This window comes from Myotis lucifugus, unplaced genomic scaffold, assembly GCF_000147115.1.
Source record: "Myotis lucifugus unplaced genomic scaffold, Myoluc2.0 scaffold_93, whole genome shotgun sequence".
Taxonomy (NCBI): Eukaryota; Metazoa; Chordata; class Mammalia; order Chiroptera; family Vespertilionidae; genus Myotis; species Myotis lucifugus.
The window spans coordinates 1,681,092-1,706,189 of record NW_005871141.1 but is presented as its reverse complement, the minus strand read 5'-3'; the positions used below and the strand labels follow the sequence as shown (position 1 = coordinate 1,706,189).

At 48.3% G+C, this 25,098-nt stretch overlaps 1 protein-coding gene across 3 annotated transcripts in view; it reads right to left on the bottom strand.

The window, feature by feature from the left end:
* GAREM1 (GRB2 associated regulator of MAPK1 subtype 1) overlaps positions 1–25,098 on the bottom strand; it is an 83,262-nt gene that overhangs the window by 23,242 nt on the left and 34,922 nt on the right. For all 3 annotated transcript variants that reach the window (XM_023756409.1, XM_023756408.1, XM_023756410.1), the window contains exon 2: positions 7,199–7,329. In XM_023756409.1, coding sequence (XP_023612177.1) covers positions 7,199–7,329 — 131 coding nt within the window. The remainder of the gene's footprint in view (positions 1–7,198; positions 7,330–25,098) is intronic.

Here is a 25,098-nt window from a genome sequence, read left to right as displayed (position 1 = left end):
GGAGCACACTGACCACCAGGGGGCAGCTCTTGCGTTGAGCATCTGCACCCTGGTGGTCAGTGCATGTTATAGCGACCAGTTGGGCAGATAGTTGACTGGTTGACCAGTTGCTATGACGTGCACTGACCACCAGGGGGCAGATGCTCCAACCAGTAGGTTAGCTTGCTGCTGAGGTCCAACAGATCGGGACTGACCGAGACGGTCTGGACATGCCCCAGAGCCCTTTCTCGAGCCCTCCTCGGCTGGCCAACCTCCTGCGTTCTTCCCTGGCCCCAGACTGTGCACCAGTGGGGTCTCTCGGCCTGGCCTGTGCCCTCTCGCAATCTGGGACCCCTCAAGGGATGTTGGAGAGCCGGTTTTGGCCCAATCCCGCGGGCCAGGCTGAGGGACCCCACCAATGCACCGGTCCTCTAGTATGCATATAAGATCTTTGGTTAATCTCTTCCCTCTGAGATTCATCAGTCTGTTCCAGTTTCCATGCCTGTGCATTGAGTGTCTGCCCCCTGGTGGTCAGTACGTGTCATAGGTACTGGCCACTTGGTCAGTTGCTCAGGCTTTTATATATATAGATAAAACATTTTAGCTCTGGCCAGTGTGGCTCATGGTTGAGCATTGTCCTGTGAACTGAAAGGTTGAAGGTTCGATTCCTGGTCAGAGCACATACCTGGGTTGCGGGTGTGTGTGGGAGGCAACCAATCCATATTTCTTTCTCTTTCTCTCTCTCTCTCTCTCTCTCTCTCTCTCTCTCTCTCTCTCTCTCCCCTCCCTCCCTCCCTTTATATCCTTCTAAAAAACCCTAATAAAAACATATTTTAAAATAATAATGTAATAAAACATTTTAATCCTTTCAATTGTTTTATGATGATGCCTTCAACATCTCTGTATGTTCATGTTGGTTTCTAGTCCATTCACTACTGTTTTTAAGCCCAAACCACTACTTCTTTTTTAAAAATATATTTTTATTGATTTCAGAGAGGAAAGGAGAGGAAGAGAGAGATAGAAACATCAATGATGAGAGAGAATCGTTGACTGGCTGCCTCCTGCATGCCCCCTACTAAGGATCGAGCCTACAACCCAGGCATGTGCCCTTGACTAGAACTAGAACTGAACCTGGGACCCTTCAATCTGCAGGCCAACACTGAGCCAAACCAGCTAGGGCAAACCAAACCACTACTTCTAAGCATGATCCTTTCTTCTATACTGTGAATTGTTCAAAGTTTTATTGACTGTGTTATCCCAGAATAAAACTTAATGTCAGAATAGGGCCTGAAACATCATTACTGTGGCATCTCAAAGGAAGGGAATGTGCTGGTCTCCAAGATGCTCAGCTGCACCGCTCCACTTCCTTTCCACTGGAACTTTTACAGAAAACTTGGCAGTTCGTCCATTTGGATCAGGACGGAGACAGGGATGCTGAGAGGCACGGTTCTCATGAGATTTGAGAAACACACACGTTCACTCTCTCCAACACCAAACTAGTTCCAGTTCGCAGGAGCCAACAGTGTTTCTCAAATAAGCAGAAATGATAACGTGTTATTTAGCTCTTTAAGTTGATACTATAATTTCCCTAATTTACCTTTATAAACACACTCCTTCCAGAATGAACCCATTATAGGACCATTGAGTAGCACATACCAAATGGACGGAAAGCAAACGTCTACACAGCTTCTGAGATACAGAGCAGACAGTATGTGCATACAGTAAACGGATCAAAATGATCTTTTCTAAATGCCACTCCCTGGGCACATTCAGCAGTTTTGTCAACATTTCCATGTATGTGTGTACTTCCAGAGGAAGCTATTCCTACCCCCATACATAAACATGCGCGACATGTGTGAGTGCAATCCGTAATGCCAGGCTCCCCACTCTGATGTCATCATCAGTGCGAGCAATTAGCTCTGCATAAACGATGAGACCCACGGACCCACCGATCCTGTGGTCACTGCCGGTGACAGATGAAGCAGCTCATAAAGCAATGTTCTTCCTTTGGCAGCTGCGCCAAACAGTCTCCTCTGGTTTCTACAGATGTGATTTATTTGCATAATTCCCTTCCTCTTTATTTCTCTTTTAATAGCCAAAGAAACAATGTGTTCTGTCTAAGTGCTCTGGTATGTGTGCCTGGATAACAGTTCCAGTTTCAATGTTTCCTGAGAGGAAGTAATTCAGAGTGTGTTATCCAAACAACTCTAATAGGTCTAATCCAGGAAACGATCGGGGTTTTACTATTCACAATACCATGCAGAAGTCACAGCCCATAGTCAAGCAACATTGTAAAACACTGATGTAAACTTACTTTCTCTCTCTCTCTCTCTCTCTTCTCCCTGATGGTTCTGGCTATAGGCAATCTTTTCTCTAAAAATAGTTGTTCTAAAGATCAACTATATCACAGAGGTTAAAGTTTCAGCTCTTGGATAAAAAAAAAATCAGGATTGATTTGATTGATGTATAAATTAAATAGAGAATATTTAATTAATATTAGCACATTGCTCCCCAAACTCCAATGTTATAACTCTTTCCTTTGGGAAAATGGCAGAAAATGAGAAAGCGCATGAAGAGGTCAGTAAATGTCAATCTCGAGTGTCTTTTTTTTAAAAAACAAACAGGAAAGAGGGCAAGGATGGCAAGTACATGGCGACGACCTAATTTGTGATGCGCATCAGGAGACGTGCGGTGGGGAGGTTTCCAGAGGCCTAACATCTCAGATGGCACAAGAAGCACCCGTCTGTCTTCAGACCCTGAAATAATTACCCTCACACTTGTATCCAATTTACCATCCGGAGCGAATCTTAAAAATAAATGACATCTGGCTCATCCTAAGAAAGACGGAACTTAGAAAGTCAAGCTAAAAAATCCCTATTGCCTAGTGCCGTGGTCGGCAAACCACGGCTCGCGAGCCACATGCGGCTCTTTGGCCCCTTCAGTGTGGCTCTCCCACAAAATACCACGTGCGGGCGCGCATGTACAGTGCGATTGAAACTTCGTGGCCCATGCGCAAAAGTCGGTATTTTGTGGAAGAGCCACACTGAAGGGGCCAAAGAGCCGCATGTGGCTCGCGAGCTGCGGTTTGCCGACCACTGGCCTAGTGACCTCAGCATTGCTGTAACTTCCTAGCGCAACCCATCGCTCAGGTGTTTTTGGCGAGGCTGGTGTAACAAACCTCCTGCACTGCCAGGTGTATAAAATTATAGCATGTACACTTATGTACAGTCCATTATCCTCGATAATGACAATAAATGCCTATGTTACGGGCTTTTACTCTACTAGAGATTTTTACTTAAAAATATATTTACTATACTATAGTTTTTATTGTTGCCTACCACCTCTCTTGATGACATCCCTTCTCTGTGCTTGAGTTAGCCTCGTGTTGTTTTGTACAGTAACATGCTGTCGAGGCCTGTAGCCTCGGAGCCGTAGGCTGTACCCTGTAGCCCAGGTGTGCAGTAGGCCACCCATCTAGGCTTGTGTAAGTCCACCTACGACATTCGCACACGACGAACTCGCCAAGGGATGCCTTTCTGAGAACCACGCGCATCCTCAGCCGGCGGTAGGTGGTGTCTGGCTGCAGAACCGAGAACGAGGCGGTGAGCTCAAAGGCCTCTGAGCAGTGGCTGCTGCTGGGCTCAGAGGAAACCTTGAAGGACCTCCCTCACCCGGCGTGCTGCTCCCCTCTCATCACAATTCTGTCCAACGTGGCTACCAGCTTCCAGCCCACAGTGGACTGGAAGTAAAAACTAAAACTAGACAGACAGACGCTGAGGCAAGTATCCCAACAAACACAAGGGCAACAAACAAAAACACATAAGTGAGGCCACAGAACACCACCCGGGTGGGAGGGCCGCTCCATAGAGAGGCAGAAGCCTCAGGAGGCGAGAGTGAGGGTTACGTGTTGTTCAAATCCTTCTCTTGAAGATGGCAGAGAACTGCAGTACATTTTAAGAAACCGAACGGAAATGACAGTCATTTTGGACGGGATTTCTGTTCAAATTTATAGCCACCCCCGAGCTGGCGGTCCAGAGTGACTCAGGCTCCAAGGCGGCAGAGGATGCCGAGGGACCCAGCCCCGTCCTGTTCCCACTCACAGGGACCCCGCCCCTCGGGCCTCATCATCATCTCCCACCGCCAGGAGGGTCCTTTTCCCAACGCCTAGGGACATATTTTAAACTAGGATGATGGTTACGATCGTACTCTTTAAAACAAAACAACAAAACAAAAAACTCCCCGAAGAGCAATCCATGTTTCAGCATCATTGCCCTGTACTACTTCACAGGGCGACGGGGAACGGCCGATGGCCCAGAGAAAAGGCTGCCGGTGAGCTGTGTTTGCCTTTGAGAAGACAAACAGGATCAGAGGCGGCAGAGAGTCGAGCAATTAGGACAAGAGCAGAACCACCAGCAGCCGAAGGCCTCCCCGGGAATGGATTTTCAAGGCCTCGCCTGCAGTTTGCTCTGTGGAAGTGAGTCAAGAAAGTCCCAGGACATATGTTGAATTTGTTAACTGCTACGTGCAGGGAAACAAGAGACAGACTAACTAGTTGGCCGAAGGGGAAAGAGCGTTACTTCTTCAGCACTGGAGGGGAACTAATATGTTAAGTGAAAAGGCCCATAGATTGCCTCAAGTCCATGACTGAGGGGGAGTGGGGGGGGCGGGGGGCGGGGGCAGGGGGCGGAAAGGAGGCTGGTTCCCAGTAACTCGAAAGCCTTGGGGAAAAAATCCCCAAACTCAGCATCATGAATTCTATTCAACTTTAGAACTTTTGCTTCTGTATTCAGCGATGCACGTCCGCCCCCTGAGTGTCTCTTTAACAATGCAAAGACCCACCTCTAGTCTTGTTTCTCTGTTAATACTGGTTAATATTCCGGGTTAATACTTTACAGCAGTATTTTTGAAGGGGTTCATTCTGACACAGGTTAATCTAATCAGAAACTACACTGATGCCAAGAGAGACGAAACATCAAGTTAACGTGTAGGATTTTATTTTTTTAAAATATTGGTATGATGCTCTGGTATGAAATAAGGTGTAAAAATCTGCACGTATCACATTCATAAAAGCCACCAAATCCTGTGTATCAGAAATACAAAAACAAAAGGATCTGGTTAGGTAACAATGATTGGAAACATTTATTCAGATGGAAAACGAACTAAAGGTGCAAGCTCTTGTGTCAGTGTGAACGGGTGTTCGGATCCCAATCGCCAGCCTTATCTCAAACCCACAGAGAGAATAGGAGGGAGCGGAGATGGGGCTGGATGGAGTTCGGAGACCTGGCTCGGCTGCGGAGCAGCTTTGCGGCTTCTTGTGACTCAATGAAGCCAGCTAACATCTGTTTCCTAGTGTTTGTATTTGTCAAAAGGAGTAGGACGAGGCAACGAGGAAGGCCTCAAATTTAATGATTATAAACACTCAATGTCTGCAAACTTCCACCCTGCTGATTACTGATCATATTTTATCATTTTACTCTTTAAAAAAATACTTCTATTGATTTCAGAGAGGAAGGGAGAAGGAGAGAGAGATAGAAATGATGAGAGAGAATCATTGATCAGCTGCCTCCTGCACGCCCCACACTGGGGGTAGAACCCGCAACCTGGGCATGTGCCCTGACTGGGAATCGAACCGTGACCTCCTGGTTTATAGGTAGATGCTCAACCAGTGAGCCACGCTGGCCAGGCTCATGTTTTAATACTAAATCTTTTATTTTAAAATCCATGAAATATTTTCAAAAAAGGGTTTAAAATTATTAGCTTTCCTTTCTAAACAATTTTCTTTCCCATTTAGGTAATTTTAAATATGTTTTAAGGGGACATTTAAATCATATCAAGGCACTCGTGGAATAGGATTTGATTAACTTCTGGCCAACTACTGTGGGTAAGATAAAAAATGAATGTGTTCTCACAGATCTTCAATGTAAATGAACACAAGTGTCTTGAATACAAGTTGAACGGGCCACGCAAAATCTCACCAGTTTTAATAATAAAAGTAAAGAAAGTAGACTACAGCAGCTGTATTTTAGAGCTGGAAGAGAGAATGACTTAGCTTAGTCAATGAATGGACAGAACCACTTCTCCAGGAAGGAGGCTGGTTTGAGCACATCCCTCTTTCCTGAGAAGCGAGGGTGGAGTGATTCACCCCCAAAGACACCGTTGCATTCTTGGGCTAAGATACCCTGCACTCAGTCTGTCTGTCACAGAGAGTGAATTGCTAAGAAAAAACGCATCTTGCCCTCTAAATCTCGACATGTTCAGAGGATGGGACTCAGTCGGACTTCTCGCGGAAATGAGGTTCAACAGAAACTCTTGTCAGTGTGAACACTTTCTAAGATGTCTTAGTGTCGCTGTGAATGCCATGCTGCTAAGGACAATGCAGAGGATCTGTAGGCAATAAGGTTGCACCTCGTTGCTGGCATGGCTTCTCTGGTTAGTCCCTTTCCAAATGCAAAATGGACACAGAGCCATAAACACCATTTAGCTTTTCTCTGATGAGCAAGGACCAGTCAATTCCCGTTGGCAACATCCTAGACATCAATTCCCCGTGTGTCCTGATACGGGCAGTCTCTGAAAAATGGAAGGAACATATGCCGATCCCAGGCTGTGCTCTGAAGTCTCTCTCTCTTTAAATAAGTGAACGGCATTAGATCCTTCATATGATTCTTTCACAAGAATATTGCTATTGATTTCAGAGAGGAAGAGAGACAGAGAAACATATCAATGATGAGAGAGAATCATTGATCGGCTGCCTCCTGCACACCCCTCACTGGGGATCGAGCCCACAACCTGGGCTTGTGCCCTGACTGGGAATCGAACTGTGACCTGCTGGTTCATAGCTCGACGCTCAACCACTGAGCCAGGCCAGCCGGGTCTTCATATGCCTTTTACCAGCTCCTGCAAGTGGAACATTAGCCTTTTAGGAGATCTGGCCAAACAATGATTACATATTAGGGAATGAAGTCCAAATGAGAAAAAGACAACCTTTGAGCTGCCTGAACAGTTTAGCAGAAGACAGGGCTAATGCAGCGTGGTTACCCGTCCGGGCATCCGGTCAGCTACAGCAAAAGCAATTCTTCAAAGACCGGTTTTGGCCACTGACACCTCATAGGACAAGGTCCACCTCACAGGAAGATGGGCCTTTCCCTGTGAGGCCCAGATGGGCACAGAATGGCCTGCAGGCTATTTAGGGAGGATAAATATTTGGTTCTTCCAAAGCTACCTTCACGTTGAACGTTATTTCCTCCATGACGTACACGCGCTCAGGGAACGCTTTGGCCACCTCCTCCACGCTGTTGAAATATTGCACTGGCTCCTTTATATCTCGGTCCTGTTCCAGCAGCTTGAATTGGCCTGAAATACATGATGAACAGAAGAGAGGTGAGATGTTTACGGGGGACCGCTGTCCCCGTGGTGGCATCCCCTTTCCCTACTCCCAGTCTTCTTGTCAAAGGCATCTGATCATTATCATAAAAAAATAAAGTAAAAAAGACCACGGCAGGTTTTCTTAAACACCAGCTTGAAAACGAGCACAGATGTGTACTTTTTCCTTTGTTTATATTCAGAGTTTATTACCAGAGGACCAAACTGAATGGATGCTCACTTGCAATCTGACCTCAAAGTAAAAACTTACTCCATGTGGCTCATTTTGTTTGTCACAGGAAGTCATGTTGTCATTGTGTGGTGATAACCCAGTCACGTCATATTCTAAAACCAAGGCCGCGTGGCTTAGGGGGCTAATTTTTTAGACGAGCATCCCAAACATTCACAAGTAGCACCGAACTATCCTGTGGACCCTCAGCTCTCACAGGTTTCCCTGGTTTCAACTCCGCGTAGGCGATGTGGGGACCCCCGAGCCGCTATAACTGGGGATCTGCTGTGGACGGCACGAAGCCTGTGCACAGAGGCTGGGGGGGTGCAGGGGGGTGCGCCTCCCTCTAACGAACGAGCACCTGCAGCAAGTGGCTTCCTTCTTTTTTTTTAAAATATTTTTTATTGATTTCAGAGAGAAAGGGAGAAGAAGAGAGAGAGAAACATCAGTGATGAGAGAGAATCATTGATCCCTGCCTCCTGCACGCCCCCTACGTAACTCGAGCTTGTGCCCTGACCGGGAATCAAACCGTGACCTCCTGGTTCACAGGTCGAAGCTCAACCACCGAGCCACACGGGCTGGGCTCTCTGTGACTTTTAACGTGCAGGGTTGGCAAACTAATTCTGTAAATATTTCAGGTTTTGTGGGCTAAACAGTCTCTGTCACAACTACTCAATTCGCTTAGTTCTCGAAAGCTGCCGCCGACGATGTGTAAACAGGGTGGACCAGCTTCGCACGGATCCAACTTTATTTACAGAAACAGGCAGCGGGTCGGGTTTGGCCCTCGGGCCACACCCTTTGCTGACCTGTCCCTTGGAAGCAGTGGACAGTATGGATGACGGTGGGGACAAGCAGACAGACATCAGAAGTGAAGACGACCAGGCCTCCACGCCAACACCCTGAACAGTTATGCCGAGGTCTCGTGTCAGGCCCTTGAGACCACAAACTAAGCCGACCCTGTTTATCTGAGAATGGAAGTTTCCCCTTCAGTGGGAGTCTGAGATCAAGTGTGAACTGTAAAGTGGGTTTTATTTTTTTTTAAAATATATTTTTTATTGATTTTTTTACAGAGAGGAAGGGAGAGGGATAGAGAGTTAGAAACATCGATGAGAGAGAAACATCCATCAGCTGCCTCCTGCACACTCCCTACTGGGGATGTGCCCGCAACCAAGGTACATGCCCTTGACCAGAATTGAACCCGGGACCCTTGAGTCGGTAGGCTGATGCTCTATCCACTGAGCCAAACCGGTTAGGGCTTCTAAAGTGGGTTTTACAAGGAGAACCATGCAAACCTCCAGCAGACAGGAACACCCACCTTCTCTCCCCATAGTTTATAAGACCACCTTCCTAGCACCTTGCACTGAGCCCCTCTTCTTCTATAAAAGGCCACGCCACTCTCGGATGAGTCCACGCGAGGCACCCTGGGAGAGATGCTGAGCTACCGTGTCACCCTCTCCTCTGTGGCTGCTGCGGCCTGGACGTCCCAACAACGTCCGTCCAGCCTGGGGGACAATCCAGGCGCTAAGAGCCAGCTCCCTGCCAGGATGCGAAATCAATGGACATAACACATTCCCACCCCCCCACACGCGGGGGAACTAATTTCTTAACAGACCATTTCATGGCCAGCAGAGGCTGTGCCACCAAAGAAAAGCACTTGGAGGCCGCTGGGACATCTGTTCTGAGCTGTCACCGCCACACTCCGCGCTCGGAGGGAGGAGGGCCTTGTCTTCCAGGAGCGCTGAGGGTTTCAGAAAACGCCTCCTTGGACAGCCGTCCCAGCTGCAGGACCCGGGCCCCAGGAGCGAACGCAACTCCACCGACAGGCCCCTCTAGTCCAGTTCAGATACAGCCAAGGTGGTATTTACAAAGCAAAGATCGGCACCCTCCTGCACTGCTTTCGTGCTGTGTTTCCGAAACTGTACTGCGGAATTCATCCGGGGGCAAGAAACTACCGTCATCCAGGAAACATCCCTGTGTGTGCGTCGCTCGGAATCACCACAGGGATTTCCCTCAACGTGGATGCGCTCGACGTGTAGCGAAGGCCCAGTCCTGCTGGGGCATCCTGTTCTCAGCTCCCGTCCGAGGCTGGCGGGCTTCCCTGCAGCACACGCTTTTTTGCTTAGAAATAAAAGGTCACTTGTCAGGAGTGAGGCGTGGAAACTAGTTTCGCTAATGCAGAAGAAAGAGTAGTGACGCCAAGGCACGGAGGAAGAACAGGGAGAGTCGGAGGAGGTCAAGTTCGGGTCCGGCAAGTTCAGGCCACTGGCTGGGAGGTTCCAGCCCCTGGTTCGTGGGAGGTAAGTTCCGGGCTGCGGCGAAGATGGGCTCTGTGACTTGTGCTTCCCTGGTTCCCATCCTCACTGGGATGAGCAGTCTGCGGCCCACCTTCTCTTACAGCTGCGGTTGTACTGCTCCCCGTCCCGTCCGCACAGTGTCCACCTGTGCGTAAATAAAAAAAAGCAAATGCTGCCCTAGCTGGCTTGGCGCAGCGGATAGAGCGTCAGCCTGTGGACTGAAGGGTCCCAGGTTCGATTCCGGCCAAGGGCACATGCCTGGGTTGTGGGCTCGATCCCCAGTAGGGGGCGAGCAGGAGGCAGCCAATCAATGATTCTCTCTCATCATTGATATTTCTATCTCTCTCTCCTCCCTTCCTCTATGAAATCAATAAAGAAATTTTTTTTTAAAAAAAGCAAATGAGAGCCGAGGCCTTTAGGATCCACCTGTGGGCCCACGACTCAAGGGGACGCCACTATTCCACCGGCATTTCCCTCCTTGTCGGGAGTGGGAAGACGCCGCGTGAACCAGCATGAATGAAGAAACAGAAGATGAAGTAGCAGCACTAGAAACGGCACCAGAACAGCACAGCAAGCTGAGCGTGGCTAACCCGGCGACGAAGAAGGAACGCGGGATGTTGGAACGCCACGACCAGGTCTGTGTTATTTAGTGGGATGCTCCCAGCCTGGCTACAAAGTAGGTGCTTATCAAACAGTGAGCAGTGAATTCTTCTCACTTCTCTGTTCTTGGGACTCTCAGAGACAGGGCACCGCCATTAACTGAGATGGTTTCGAGTCCACTGTGTAAATGAGATGCAACCTGGTTCGAAGAACGGAACCTTAAGACCACTGGGCCAGTTCCAAATGGGAAGAAATGAACAATTCTCAAAAGTCATGGGAAACACAAAGAGCCGTTGAGAGTTTTCAGAAAGCAAACAAACTCGAACAGGCACCTGCACGCCTCCTCAAGGTTTACCTGGACACATACTCGTGTATTTCTATCTTTCTGTGTGCGCGCAGGCTGCAGTGTCCGCGGGATCGGACTGCCAGCTAAGAGGTAAGCATCTTGTTATCGTAAAGGCACCGACCAACCACTGCCTTTGGAACGGCCTGTGCACACGCCCGCTTCCACCCCAATGGATGAAGGCCCGTCCGTGCTGGGAGCCACTTAGCTGTCCTGTCTGGAGTCAGGGGAAGAGAGGACTTGAGATGTGCCACTGCCAAACATGTCCGGTCCCAGAGGGTTCAGAGTGGAAAGGAAGTCTCCTTCCAAGCTCTCCTCACATCACAGCGCAGCCCCCTGCTCCCTGCTCCCTGCGTGCAGACAGGGTCTTTGATACTATCTACCTGCACACATAATGCCGCTCTTTTAACAGCAAGCAGTGGCCTTCTGTGTAGCTCTTTGATCGTTCCATAAAAATATGCTTCGTCTTTAAAGAGCTGCACGTACTCCCCATTGTGCAAACACCACACCGGATGTGACCAGCCCTCTGCGCACGGGCATCCAGGGCGGGTCCAGTCCTTGGCAGCCACAGTGATGCTGAAGTGAACATGCTGAGCGGTACCGAAGGGTTTGTGTACCCAGTGCAAGTACATTGGTGGGCAAGGCTCCATGTGGAATGGCTGGGCCAAAGGGTAAGTGCTTTTTTATTTGCGATAACTGTTGCCAAACTGATTTTTCTAGACGCTCTGCCCACTCATATTCCCACTACCAATGTATTTCCTCATACCTTTCCTAACGCTTTAAAAAAAAATGTCACTGCCAATCTGCTGGGTGAAAAATAGTATCTCATTGGGGTTCTAATGGCATTTTTATTAAAACGGTAGATCTGATTTTTAAAAAATGAAGCGATTTATATTTTATATTCTGTGAATTTTCTGTTCATTTTCTTGTTACCAACTTTTGAAATTTCTACTCGTCTTAAGCATAATTTAAAAATTAAAAACACAAACTTGAAATATTACAACTCAGTGTTTCCCATTTTAAAATCTGACTCCCTCCATCACTTATCATCAGTTCCTAAAATTATGATTTGGTGGGGGGAGGGCGAGTAGAAGTGGAATTGGAAGAAAAGAGAGAGAAAGAACAAAACTCAGCACAGAGCCTCAAAGCCTAAACCACAGAGAATCAGAATTTAAGCCAAAGAACAGAAAGAAATCATCAACCAAAATATAATGAATTTCATAATAATCATCTGTGGCATTTCTATTTATTTCTCCATCTGAGGTTATATAGAACAAGTGTCAGAATTTCAGTTCTGAAATTCTATCTTTGAACTTAACCAGACTAAACTGGATTCAAAATTAAATCATTCTGGGACACATATTCTAACCAGCCAAGCTACTTCACACCATGCAAATGGTTTCCTTATTTTTTGAAATTGGGAAAATGGAATTTTTCGTCACATCTAATTGGTTAGCCGCTTCTTCAGAATGATCAGAAAACTTCCGAGTCATAAATGCGATGGAACCTAAGAAAGGTTGCAGCTGTGAACACGGTCGCTAACATGTTACGGTGGGAATCCTGGGGCCATCTTCCCCTTTCTCCTCCTAGACTCATTTCCCCTAAGTCTTGCCCTTTCTTTCCTTGAAACCTCTTGGCCCTCAGCACTCACTGCGACTGTCCTGGTTTCGATCCTCATCACTTCATCACGGTATCACCGCTTTGGATTTTAAGTCCATCTCTGCCTGCATCACAACTTCACTCATCCTGAAACACAACCTGCGTGGGCTTCATGGCACTCAGGGACCTAAGAGTTCCCTACACGCTGGTAGACTAGCCGGACAAATAAGTATAAAAGCTCCTCAATTCCGAGCCCAAGCCTGGGTGTCTGCCGTAGCTGTCCATGTTTCCAGGTCTGGCTCCTCTCGTCTTCTGCAGGCGTTTCCCCGCCACCGGTGCGCAGCCAGCACTCGCTCTCTCCCCTTTGCCTCTGCTCACAGTTTGTGCAAAACGATGGATCCTTGTAGTGACAGTCTAACTTCTGTGCACAACTGCCGTCCGCTCTTATTCTGTTTCTTCTCCCACGTTCGCAGTTCTCCTGGGGGACCTCCTCTATCAACTTGGCTTCAAGGACCACCTATACCAGTGATGGCGAACCTTTTGAGCTCGGCGTGTCAGCATTTTGAAAAACCCTAACTTAACTCTGGTGCCGTGTCACATATAGAAATTTTTTGATCTTTGCAACCATAGTAAAACAAAGACTTATATTTTTGATATTTATTTTATATATTTAAATGCCATTTAACAAAGAAAAATCAACCCAAAAAATGAGTTCGCGTGTCACCTCTGACACGCGTGTCATAGGTTCGCCATCACTGACCTATAAGGTGACAATATACCAGCCTTCCCACCAGCCAGATCGCTCCTGAATTCCATATCGTTCTAACCAATACCTTCTGTGTACTCCAACAGCTCTCCCACCAAGATCTCAACATTGACACATGCCAAACTAACCTTCTCTTTATACTTCGTCTTTTTTAAATTTTTAAAAATATATTTTATTGATTTTTCACAGAGAGGAAGGGAGAGGGATAGAGAGCTAGAAACATCGATGAGAGAGGAACATCGATCAGCTGCCTCCTGCACACCTCCCACTGGGGATGTGCCCGCAACCCAGGTACATGCCCTTGACCGGAATCGAACCTGGGACCTTTCAGTCCGCAGGCCGACGCTCTATCCACTGAGCCAAACCGGTCAGGGCTCTTTATACTTCTTGAACCAAGCAGCCACCCAAGTCAGAAACCTGGGTGGTCACCCCTGACTCCTCCTTCCCCTAACCTCTCACATCCCATTGGTGTCAATTCCACTTTGCCCCCCGTCCCCCCCAATCCTGCCTCAATCAGTTCCTTTCTGTCTCCACAACTGCAGATTCCCAGCCGCATCATCTCACACTGTGGCCAGTTTTCCTGTTTGATTGCTTTGCCCCTTGACTTCCATTCCCGGAAACCATCCTCTTCCTCTACGGCTGAACGTTCAAAATAAAGTCATATTTTAAATGAGAATAATCTGCAGAGGATTTATGTACAACAGGACTGCTGATAACAGTGTGGGTGGGCTGTAGGGGAAGCACAAGAGAGATGAAGACAGTTCAGAGATGATTTCGTCACCACCAAAGATCTGAAGGGACCAGGGGAAGGACTAGTTACTGGAAGGAGTAAGATATTTCAATAAGGTCACCTTCTGAAGGGGAGGTGAAGCTGTTCCCTGGTGATTCTTCAGGAGAGGAAGCCTGGAGAAGCAAGACCTTGGCCTCACTCTCTCTTGCCGCCCATCTCCTGCTGGGACTACTTAGCCACTGGCTGAACTCAACTGGAAATCAAAGGGCATGAGAGTCTGCTAAGCCCTACGGGCCAGCCTCTGGGGTGCAGCAGGGTGGAGGCAGGAAAGAACGGATTAGGGATGTGTGCTCTTCCATCCTCTGATTAAAAGCCACTGGTGGCTCTCTACCTCCTATAAAGTTTAACTTCTTCATGAATACGTGACCCTCCAAGATCTGGCCCTGACTCTTCTCCCGGGATGCTGAAACTCATCCAGATCCACCCACGGTGAACTATGTCGTCTCAGACGGCACTCACTCTCTGGAATACCTCTCCTCTATTCCTAGGTTTGGTCAATCTATTCATCCAAAATCAATTTACTCATCACCTACCCTATAAAACAATTTCCTATCTCAGGTATACAATTGGCCACATTCTTTTGTGATCTCATTATTTATCTACAGATTTTTATCTAAGCATGTATAATGTTTTATTGTCCTTATTTGTTCACATATTTATCTTTGTACACTAAACAGTGCAAGACGCAGAGTAGGAAAATCAATGATGGCCGAACGAAGGAATGAATTTAAGCACCAGCTCAAGTCCAATACCATCCAGGAGGTTTCCCTGACCTCACCCCATGCTGATCTTCACTGATAGTCATTACCAGGGGCCCATGTTTAATCATTCCCTACTTATTTTACTGGTTTTTGTATTGTTTTCTTAGCTAGACCACAAATGCCTTGACGGCAGAATCATGTCTGCTGTTTCCCTGACAACACAGTTTGAGACCATACTAGAAATTAAATAAATACTTGCCTCGAGGAGCAAGTATTTATTTAGAGCAGGAGAAATATATATATTTTTGGAATCTCAAAATCAAATACTTATGTGACCACAAAAGTTGAATAAATTGGTAAAATTGACAACAAAGGTGGAGATGGTGACCTAATACCTACTTATTCCCAGAGGCAGGAAACCTGGCTTTTATGTAAACATGTCCACCTTTTACTGGTTGGTTCAAATAAAAAAATCTCATCTAACCCAGGGACCACTCTGCATTTCTAAGAGAGGAAGGCAGAGCTGTCGTGTGACCAAGGGCTTCTAACTTCACTGATTTGGTGATACTGTGTGAGTGGGCGATTATTGGTCAGGAAATGTTACAAAAAATTTAGCTGGGAAGTCTGGGCTCTTGAAGCACTTCATTCTCCCTGAAATTGGAACCTTACGTGAGGCTTCTGTTTACAGCTTTTCGCATGAACATTAAGAGTAAACTCATTTAAGACCTACCCTGTTGACGGCTATCTGCCTGGATGTATACTGAGTTCCCTTTACTTCTGGCCTACCGATATGTTCAATTAAAAACCAGTCATAAAGGACAGTAGGTCCTACCTGACTCTGAAAGCCAGAATATGTTAAATGCCAGCACTGACAAAGGATTAGAGACTCACATACCAAATGACCAACTTCTTAAAAAAACCCCGCAAACATATATATATATATATTGAATTTAGAGAGGAAGGGAGAGGGAGTGAGAGAGAAACATCAATGATGAGAGAGAATCATTGATCATCTGCCTCCTGCATGCCCCCTACTGGGGATGGAGCCCACAACTGGGGCATGTGCCCTGATAGGGAATCAAACTGTGACCTTCTGGTTCATAGGTTGATGCTCAACCACTGAGCCACACTGGCCAGGCAGACCAGCTTCTTAACAAAGAGACTCAATCAGATGTGGAAAGACAAAAGAGGAAAGAAAGAGGAGTCTGAGCCTCTGGACCAGAGCCATGTCAGGAAACATCATCTCTCCAGCAGCTTGCTTTCACACACACGCTACCTCACTCAACAGTGCATGGAGTGGGCGGGGATTACACAGGTTAGACCAATGAGGAACCGAAGCCTGCAGAGATGCAGGAAGATGCCTCTGGGCAGTAGCAAATCCCGGATGGACACTTCCGTGTGCTGACCTCAGCTCTACCTTTACTACGCTGCTTCACCCAGGGCTGACCTCTCCCTCCTCAGGAGGAAGGCAATAGGGGGAGGAGCTGGGCTACAGTTAGTAGGAAGAAGGGTCATTTAGCAATGAATTCTCCTCTGACAGTTGAAGGGCTATTCGGGTTGTTCATTTAATCCCCAGAATGACCCTGGCAGTTGATTCAACGATAAAACACGTCTACATTTAAGTGTAACTTGGGGTACATGGTGTCGCTGAGAATTCACCCAGTTCTGTGGAACCGGAGCCCAGGTATTCTTCTTAGTCTCTGCCTTTGTGACTAGTTGCCAGGATGAAGCAGTTGCTTCTGTTCGGGTCAAAAACCTACCTTTAAAAAAAAAAATCAAGGTCCTAATAAGTAAAAAGCAATTCCTTTTGAGGTACCATCCTTTTTGGGAACTATAAAATGATCTACTTATCCAGATAAAAATTAAGAGTAGCAAAAATAAGACTTCAATTTTTATTTGTAGAATTTAAAACCCTATCTTATGAAAAGAGAAGAGGGAAGAAAGGACTAGAAAAATGGAGTGCAGGGGAGAGAGCATGAGGAGAAAGGGAGGCAGGAAAAGGCATTAAAAGAAGAAAACGAGAAATTGACATAAGCAAAACAAAATGCATTATACACAGAGAAACACAATTTCAACCCAGACAAAGGCAAGGAAGACCACACCAAGGCAGATGGACAAAATGCAGATGTTACACCACACAGACAGAGCGTATAGCTGTGTTGTCATTTTACAGCTCCAGGCAAAAATAAAGGCGCACTGTATAGGCTCAGAGTTGGGGGCCAGGAGTTTTCAATACAGTGGTTCTGATGATGTATGCTTCTCTTTCATGCCTTATGGAAGCATTTAGAGAGGAAAAAGAGAGCCAAGCTGCATGTCCAAAGAGTGGGGAGGGTGCGGAAAACACTCAAGGGCTGAACATTCCACCATTATTTCTCTATTGAAACATGACCCCATTCTTGGCTTCTTATTTGCTCCCTTTTCCACAGCCCGACAGTAAACTCCCACACACCAGTGTAGCCACAGAGCAGAGACAATCATACGAGCAGCTGCTCAAGCTGTGGTTTTCATTAGGAAAAAAAAAGTGCCTTGATTTTAAAGGATTTCGTTTTCAACCTTGGGGCCCAAACTGAAGTGATTAAAACTCCATGTACAGAAACACGAATGGTTTCTTAGAAGTACGATGAGAACATAGTCAGCATTATCTATGGGGGATGAGAACAGTTCAAATTTTAATACCCACCTTGGCTTCGTGCATGGAACTTGGATATAGGAAAGCTAGCAAAAAATAATATAGAAAACTATGGTATAGGCCAGTGATGGCGAACCTATGACACGCGTGTCAGAGGTGACACGCGAACTCATTTTTTGGGTTGATTTTTCTGTGTTAAATGGCATTTAAATATATAAAATAAATATCAAAAATATAAGTCTTTGTTTTACTATGGTTGAAAATATCAAAAAAATTTCTATATGTGACACGGCACCAGAGTTAAGTTAGGGTTTTTCAAAATGCTGACACGCCGAGCTCAAAAGGTTCGCCATCGCTGGTATAGGCCCTACATTGCATTTCTGCACATGTTAGCAGTACATTTTCATCAAATTCTTTAGCTACATAAAGCAAGACTGTCAAACCATGAAGTGACATGGAGGAGCCTTAAATATATATTACTAGAGGCCCGGCGCGCGAAATTCATGCATGGGTGGGGGGGTCCCTCAGCCCGGCCTGCACTCTCTCGCAATCCGGGACCCCTCAGGGGATGTCCAACTGCCGGTTTAGGCCCGATCCTTCTCACAATACGGGATGACTGGCTCCTAACCACTGGCCTTCCTGCCTGCCTGATCACCCCTAACCACTCTGCCTGCCTGCCTGATGACCCTAACTGCTCACCTGCCTGCCTGATCGCCCCTAACTGCCTCTGCCTCAGCCCCCACGGCTTCATCCAGAAAGATGTCTGGAATGATGTCCGGAAGGTAGTTCGGCTGTCCGGTCTAATTAGCATATTATGCTTTTATTATTATAGACTAGTGAAAGAAGACGATCTGAAAAGGCTACAAACCCTACGATTCCAACCATCTGACATTCTGGAAAAGGCAAACCTACTGGAGACAGTAAAAAGATTGATGGTTTCCAGGGATTAGTGGGAAGGGAGGGATAAGTAGATGGCACACAGAGGGTTTTTAGTGTGAATACTCTGTATGATATATACCGTAATGGTTGGTTCATGCCATTATACCTTTGTCCAAACCCACAGAATGTACACCAACAGTGAATGAACCCTAAGGTGAACTCTGGACTTTGGGTGATAATGTGTCAGTGCAGGCTCACTGATTGTAATGAATGTACTGCTGTGGTGGGGGAATGTTGACTATGGGGGAGGCCACGTATGTGCTGGGGCAAGGGGCATATGAGGAAATCTCTGTACCTTCCCTTCAATTTTGCTGTGGACCTACAATTGCTCTACAAATAGAAAGAAAGAAAGAAAGAAAGAAAGAAAGAAAGAAAGAAAGAAAGAAAGAAAGAAAGAAAGAAAGAAAGAAAGAAAGAAAGACAGGAAGGAAGGAAGGAAGGAAGGAAGGAAGGAAGGAAGGAAGGAAGGAAGGAAGGAAGAAAGAGAGAGAGAGAAAGGAGGGAAGGGAAGGGAAGGGAAGGGAAGGGAAGGGAAGGAAGGAAGGAAGGAAGGAGGTTCCTTGAAGGCTTGCATTTGACACAGGAGCAGAGCTCAGGTCTGGCAGCCCCAGAACCAGGCAGGTTCTGTTCTCGGGGCTCAGCATGAGGCTTGGGACTCCCGATTGCACATGTGCTCAGTGGTTATCATTTTGCCTCCACATCTTCCCACAGCAGTCACGTGCATAAACGTCTAGAGGCGAAATCCTGGCTTTCCCCCCATTGTGCAACTTGGGTCAGTCCCCACGAGCCATCTCCTCCTTCATCCATCTCCCCGGTCTGTCTCATGCAAAGGCCACAGCCCAACACCAGCCATTGGGCTGACTACATACATCACCAGGGCTGAGCACCGGAGGCGGCACAGGGTGACCATCAGAGAGAAGTCGAGTATGACAGACACACCTCGCCACGAGCGAAAAGGAGTCCCCGCATGCTAGTATCCGAACTTCCTGCTGGTCAGGAGAAAGGGCTAGCCCAGCCGTGGGCAACATCTCCTCGGTCTGTCTCATGCAAAGGCCACAGCCCAACACCAGCCATTGGGCTGACTACATACATCGCCAGGGCTGAGCACCAGAGGCGGCACAGGGTGACCATCAGAGAGAAGTCGAATGTGACAGACACACCTCGCCACGAGTGAAAAGGAGTCCGCGCATGCTAGTATCCGAACTTCCTGCTGGTCGGGAGAAAGGGCTAGCTTCTTCTGACATGAAACCTGGAAAAACTCCTGGAGAAGCAGACCAGGAGAGAGCAGCCGAGATCTGACATCGTTAAGTGGCCCATCGGGCAGTCAAGCGGAAGACAGAAGAGAGACACTCGGACGATGTGGGCGCACGGCCACCTGGTTGGACACTCGGTTCTGGGGAGGATGGGGGGTGGAGGACACACGTTATCTTTTCTAGGACAAGCTGCCCAGTGAACCCTCTGCTCCATGAAGAGCAACTGCAACGAAAGGCCGCCTGCTTAGACTCTGACTCTCGTGCATTGTGGCCACGGAGACTGCGGAGGGCAGCCCCAGGCTTGTTAGGAAGTAGTCAAAGCTGCAGTAAAAGTGGAAACTCCAGCCCAATAAAAAGAGCCTCCATGACGGAGCGGCCCTCCCTCTTGGGGAATCTTTCCTCTTTAATTAAAAAAGAGGAGAAGCAACAGCCGGCTGCTGCTCTGAGGCTTGGGGCTCCGTGTCTGTTCTGGTGTTGAATGAAGGGCCAGCTTCCAGGCAGTGGCCCGGCCATGTCCCACGCTCCTGAACGGGCCATGGCCCCCTCCCCTCCCGGAGCACTGCTCTCTCTTCTCTCTGCCTCTCTTCAGCCTCGGCTGACAGATCACCCTGCGCCTGCTCCCTGCTTCCCATCCTTCGTTTTCATGCAAACGCCTGCGCTTCTATGCACCGCAGGGCCAGCCCACCGAGCACCCTGCGGTCCCTCTTCCGTGTGGAACAGGCCGCGTGCAAGTGGAGGACTTTGCTCAGTGAAACATCCCTCCCGCCCAGGGCCCTGGTGTGAACGGGCTGCTCTGGGCAGGGGGCAGGGGCAGGGCCGAGGGGGGACACAGGCTGGGAAGCAGGACCAGGAGCAGCGACTTCGCAGGGCACAGGGATGCGCTGCCGATGAAAACACTCTGGTCTCTAGTGGGCGATCGGGCCTTTAAAAAACCAGAGTCCCCGGGGAAAACTTCAAAAGGACCATCAGCACTGAGTCAGCAACTCTGGTTTCTGAAACTGTACTGAGGAGACTTCTTTGTTTTCTGGTCTTACAGTTCTATTTCTTTAAAAATAAAAACCAAAACACACTTAAAGGGCCAGGGATATTAGAGAGATACATTAAGAATTTAAACTATTTAAAAGTTTACATTGCCCTAGCCCAGTGGTCGGCAAACTGCGGCCCCTTGAGTGTGGCTCTTCCACAAAATACCACGAGCGGGCGCGCACGTACAGTGTGATTGAAACTTCGTGGCCACACTCAAGGGGCCAAAGAGCCGCATGTGGCTCGCGAGCCGCAGTTTGCCGACCACTGCCCTAGCCGGTTTGGCTCAGTGGATAGAGCATTGGCCTGTACACTGAAGGGCCCTGGGTTCAATTCCGGTCAAGGGCATGCACCATGGTTGCAGGGTCCATCCCAGCCCCGGTTGGGGTGAAAGCGGGAGGCAGCCAATCGATGTGTCTCTCTCACATCGATGTTTTTCTTTCTCTGCCACTTCCCCTTCCCTCCACTGTCTCTAAAAATCAGTGGAAAAATATCCTCAGGTGAGGATTAACAACAAAAAAAGAAAAGAAAGAAAAACAGAATCTGCATAGCTGCTGAATGGAAATTATGGCTAACAATCTGTCAATCATCAGAAAATGAGTAGATTGTACCCAGGTCGATGTTTAGTGTGGATACAGAGGCTTATGGCACTGTCTTCATACATATTTGGTCCGTAGGAGGAGTGATGAAAATGCTGGTCGTCTATTTTTGTGTAAATATAAACACATCTTCATTCAGCAAGATATTACTTAGGTTTAATTTGCGTTAGTAGGAGGCGATGAGTAGTGGACAAGAGCCCCGGGTAGGAGTAGGCAGACCTGGGTTGGGTAGTGGATACGAATGTAACCTTGGGGAAGGTCAGCTCTCTGAGCTTCAGTTGCCTCAAATATAGAACGGGAACGGTGACTCCTACTCGTGGATTGTTGCAAGGACTAAATGAGACCATGTATGTACAAACTCCACAAGGAGCAGTGTGCACTCGATTAATAGTAAGATGATTAATATGTACATATATGTTTTAAAAATATATTTTATTGATTTCAGAGAGGAAGGGAGAGGGAGAGAGGGAAACATCAATGATGAGAGAGAATCCTGCACGCCCCCTACTGGGGATCAAGCCTGCACCCGGGTATGTGCCCTGACCAGGAATTGAACTGTGACCTCCTGGTTCGTAGGTCGATGCTCAACCACTGAGCCATGCCAGGTAGATGATTTATATGTTTTTATTATCAGAATTCAGTAACAGAATTAAAAATATGGGCCAAATTAATTTTTCCTCCTTATTTTAACTCCTAGGCGAAATAATAAAACAATTCCAAGAATGTTTATTTACTTCCCACTCTGTTCAGGCAGTGTGCAAAGTGCCAGAGATGCTTCAGGTCCGCAGAGATTGCTGGGCAGAAAAATACTTAGAAATATGTGTTTCTTTCTCTCTTATTTTACATACAGATTAAAATTTTCCCATGCCTACCACGTTTTTAAGATGCGAATGACTTAGTGCTTATTTTGCATGCCTTGTAAATAATTGATAAATCCAAAATAATTGGATAGTTCATAAATCGAATCACTAAAAGATATAGTGGCACAGCACCTGAATTTACGAAGGCTGATACGGTTGACCCCCTGTAGGTAGGATAGACAATGTCAACAAATAATATTTTGTTTCGGCAATTACCCTGTATTTCCACCTAGGATCCAGCTGAATCTTTCCACGGCCGGGATAAGGGGGTGTTGACATTGCTTTCATGCGTGTTACTCTTACCAGTCACTGAGTGGCAGCTTATTCTTCTAGACTTCTGAGTCATTTCAACTTACACAAACATTTTTGTGGGATGAAGTTAGAGAGGGTTAGGGAAGTGGAGAAAAATCTTTACACGATAAAGATAACTGGAAAAGATTATGTAGTTTTCGGTGTTGGTAAAACTGACTCATTATATGGTGAAAAACTAAAAATGAACTCTTATCTGACACCACCTACTGGCAGGGATGGACTCCAGGGATAGAAACTAGAAGGTAAAACAATGATCCCATGAAAAATGAAAGATTTCGGTTCTAGGAGGGATATTGTGGGAAAAGCTGACAGACAGGTGACTGAACAGATGATGCTCGCAAAGCCTACAACTGAAAAGAGTTTGATATCTGAGCCAGTCGGTGAAATCCTGCAAATCACCGAAAGACGCCATCGCCAATCCAACAACGAGCCAAGAATGCGAACAGGCAACTTCCCAAGGCGATCCAAACACTAGCAAGCACGGGAAGAGATGCTGCATCGTCAGGCAAATGGAAACCAAGAGCTATTCAAACCTGTGAGCCCACCAATCCGTAAATTCCCGAAGTGGGTAAGGAATCCTCCTGGGCTGTGGTGGGCGTCAGGCTTGGGGCAGCCATTCTGGAGAGAAAGCTGGTACCATTTGGTCAAATTAACTCCGCATTTCTAACATCCAGCGACCCCCACTCCTGTGTACACACCCCAAAGAAACACTCACACACACCCCAAGGGGAATGCTCACTGCAGCACGATTTTGGTTGCCCACCCTGGGGAGTCCATAGGAACACACAGGAACAAGAATTAGTTTTAAAATACAGTGGATCTTCAACCAATGAACCAGAAGGTCGCGGTTTGATTCCTGGTCAGGGTACATGCCCGGGTTGTGGGCTCGATCCCCAGTGGGGGGCGTGCAGAAGGCAGCCAATCAATGATTCTTTCTCATCACTGATCTCTCTCTCTCTCTCTCTCTCTCTCTCTCTCTCTCTCTCTTTCTCTCTCCCCCTCTCTCAAATCAATAAAAATATATTTAAAAAAAGGAAAACAAGGCAACACCATAAAATCTAAGAGGCTCACGACTAGTGTGTATCAGGCCCACCTACAGGCGTGTTGAGGCGAGAGGGGCCCTGCCCAGTGTGATTCAGGTGCGTTTCCCACGGTGCCCAGGTGACGCTGCCGCCACCACGCCCGCTCTGAGGATGCGGCAACCACTCAGACTGGCATCGGCTGGTAGAGGAGAGACCACGATGGCACTGAGGGGCCTGCGGGGCCGGGGAGGAACGGGACGCGAGGGAGACCCTGCGGTGAGCGGGCCTCTGGATGGGAACATGGAGGTGGGAGACGGAGGGGAGATGGAGGGGAAGCGGAGCGGGGAGAACACCAAGCAGCAGGCCCGGCGGGAAGACAGGGTGGGCTCCAGCTGCTGCCGGGCAGTGAGCAGAAGGCTGCCGAGGCGAGTGGCTGCCCTGCCCGGCCCTCCTGCCCCGGGGGCATCGCCTTGTCCAGTTGCCACCCTGTGCTTACAGCTCCTCAGGCCCGAAGCTGGGGGACGGGGCAGCTGAGAGTCCCCGCCAGCGAGGCCCTGCCCGCCACGCTTTTGTGGCCCTCATCACTCCCCTTAACCACAGCCACACACTGAGGTCTCCCAGGGCATGAGAGCTGGGGCTGCACTGTCAGCATGCCCCCAGCTCTGCACAAGAAGCACATCCCGAATGGCTGAGGGCCGGAGCGCAGGCCCTGAGGCCCAGCGGTCGCTGGTTGGGGGGCAGTGGGCCCCCCTGCCTCCCTCTCTGCTCTGAGGAACCCAGGGCCCACGCTCACACTCAGCAACCCTGTCTCCCTGCTGCCCCGGGCAGGCAGGGAAGGCACCCCGAAGTCTCACCACCCCAAAGAGCAGGCACGAAAGAGGGGGAAGGCACAGAGTCCCCAGCGCACAAAATCCCCAAGGGAGTGGCCCTCTCAGGCCAGCTAGATGGTCCAGCCCATCCACCCTCCTACTCTCAGCCTGTGGTCAGTGCTGCGACCTGCTGACAAAAGGAGGCGAGAGAAACGTCTGGTCCGCTCTCTGGGGAGAGCACGGCCCCGCCCACTGACCAGGAAGCTGCGAGGACCATGTGGAATCAGCCTAGAGAGAGTGAGCAGGGCTGGGCCTGAGTCCTCCGCACACGGCATCTACTGCCGCTGAGCCCAATGCTGGTCCTCCGTGGGTGTGGCCCGGGGCCCGTCTGAGCCCTTCCCTGGGACCCTGGCCCCCCAGGGAGAGAGTGAAGGACCAACACGCTGGGCCAGGACGTGGACTGAAATGACAGTGACAGATACTGACACAGTTTACAGAGATCCAGCTTAGAGGGTGGAAATGAATCCTTTTTAGAGAGTCGAGGCTGAGACGATACGTAAGAAAGTGGAAGTGTACTCCGTAGACAGATGGACTTTGAAACAGGAGAAGTCAAGGTGAAAGAGTCAAACCTATTGGGGGTGACAGGGGAGCTGGGGGGGTTAGGTTTTCTGTGAAGATGGAGAGAGGAGACATTAGAAGAGAGAGAAAAAACAGGCACCGCGTCTTAAGGTCAACACAGTAGAGAATGAACCGTGGGAGACAGAGAGAGAATGGAGAACACGAGGGGAGCGGGGGTGAGGGGGTGGAGGGGTGCAGGGGGGAGGGACCGGCAGGGAGAAGGTGAGGAAGAGGTTCAAGGACGGTCCCAGGAGGGTCTGGTGTTACAGTCAAGGAGCAGCGATGGAAGCGAGCACAGCCCTGTCAGGATCATCAAGGTCCAGCTTTCCGGCTGAGAAGACCAAGGCCCCGCCAGGCACCAGGGGGGCCAGCTG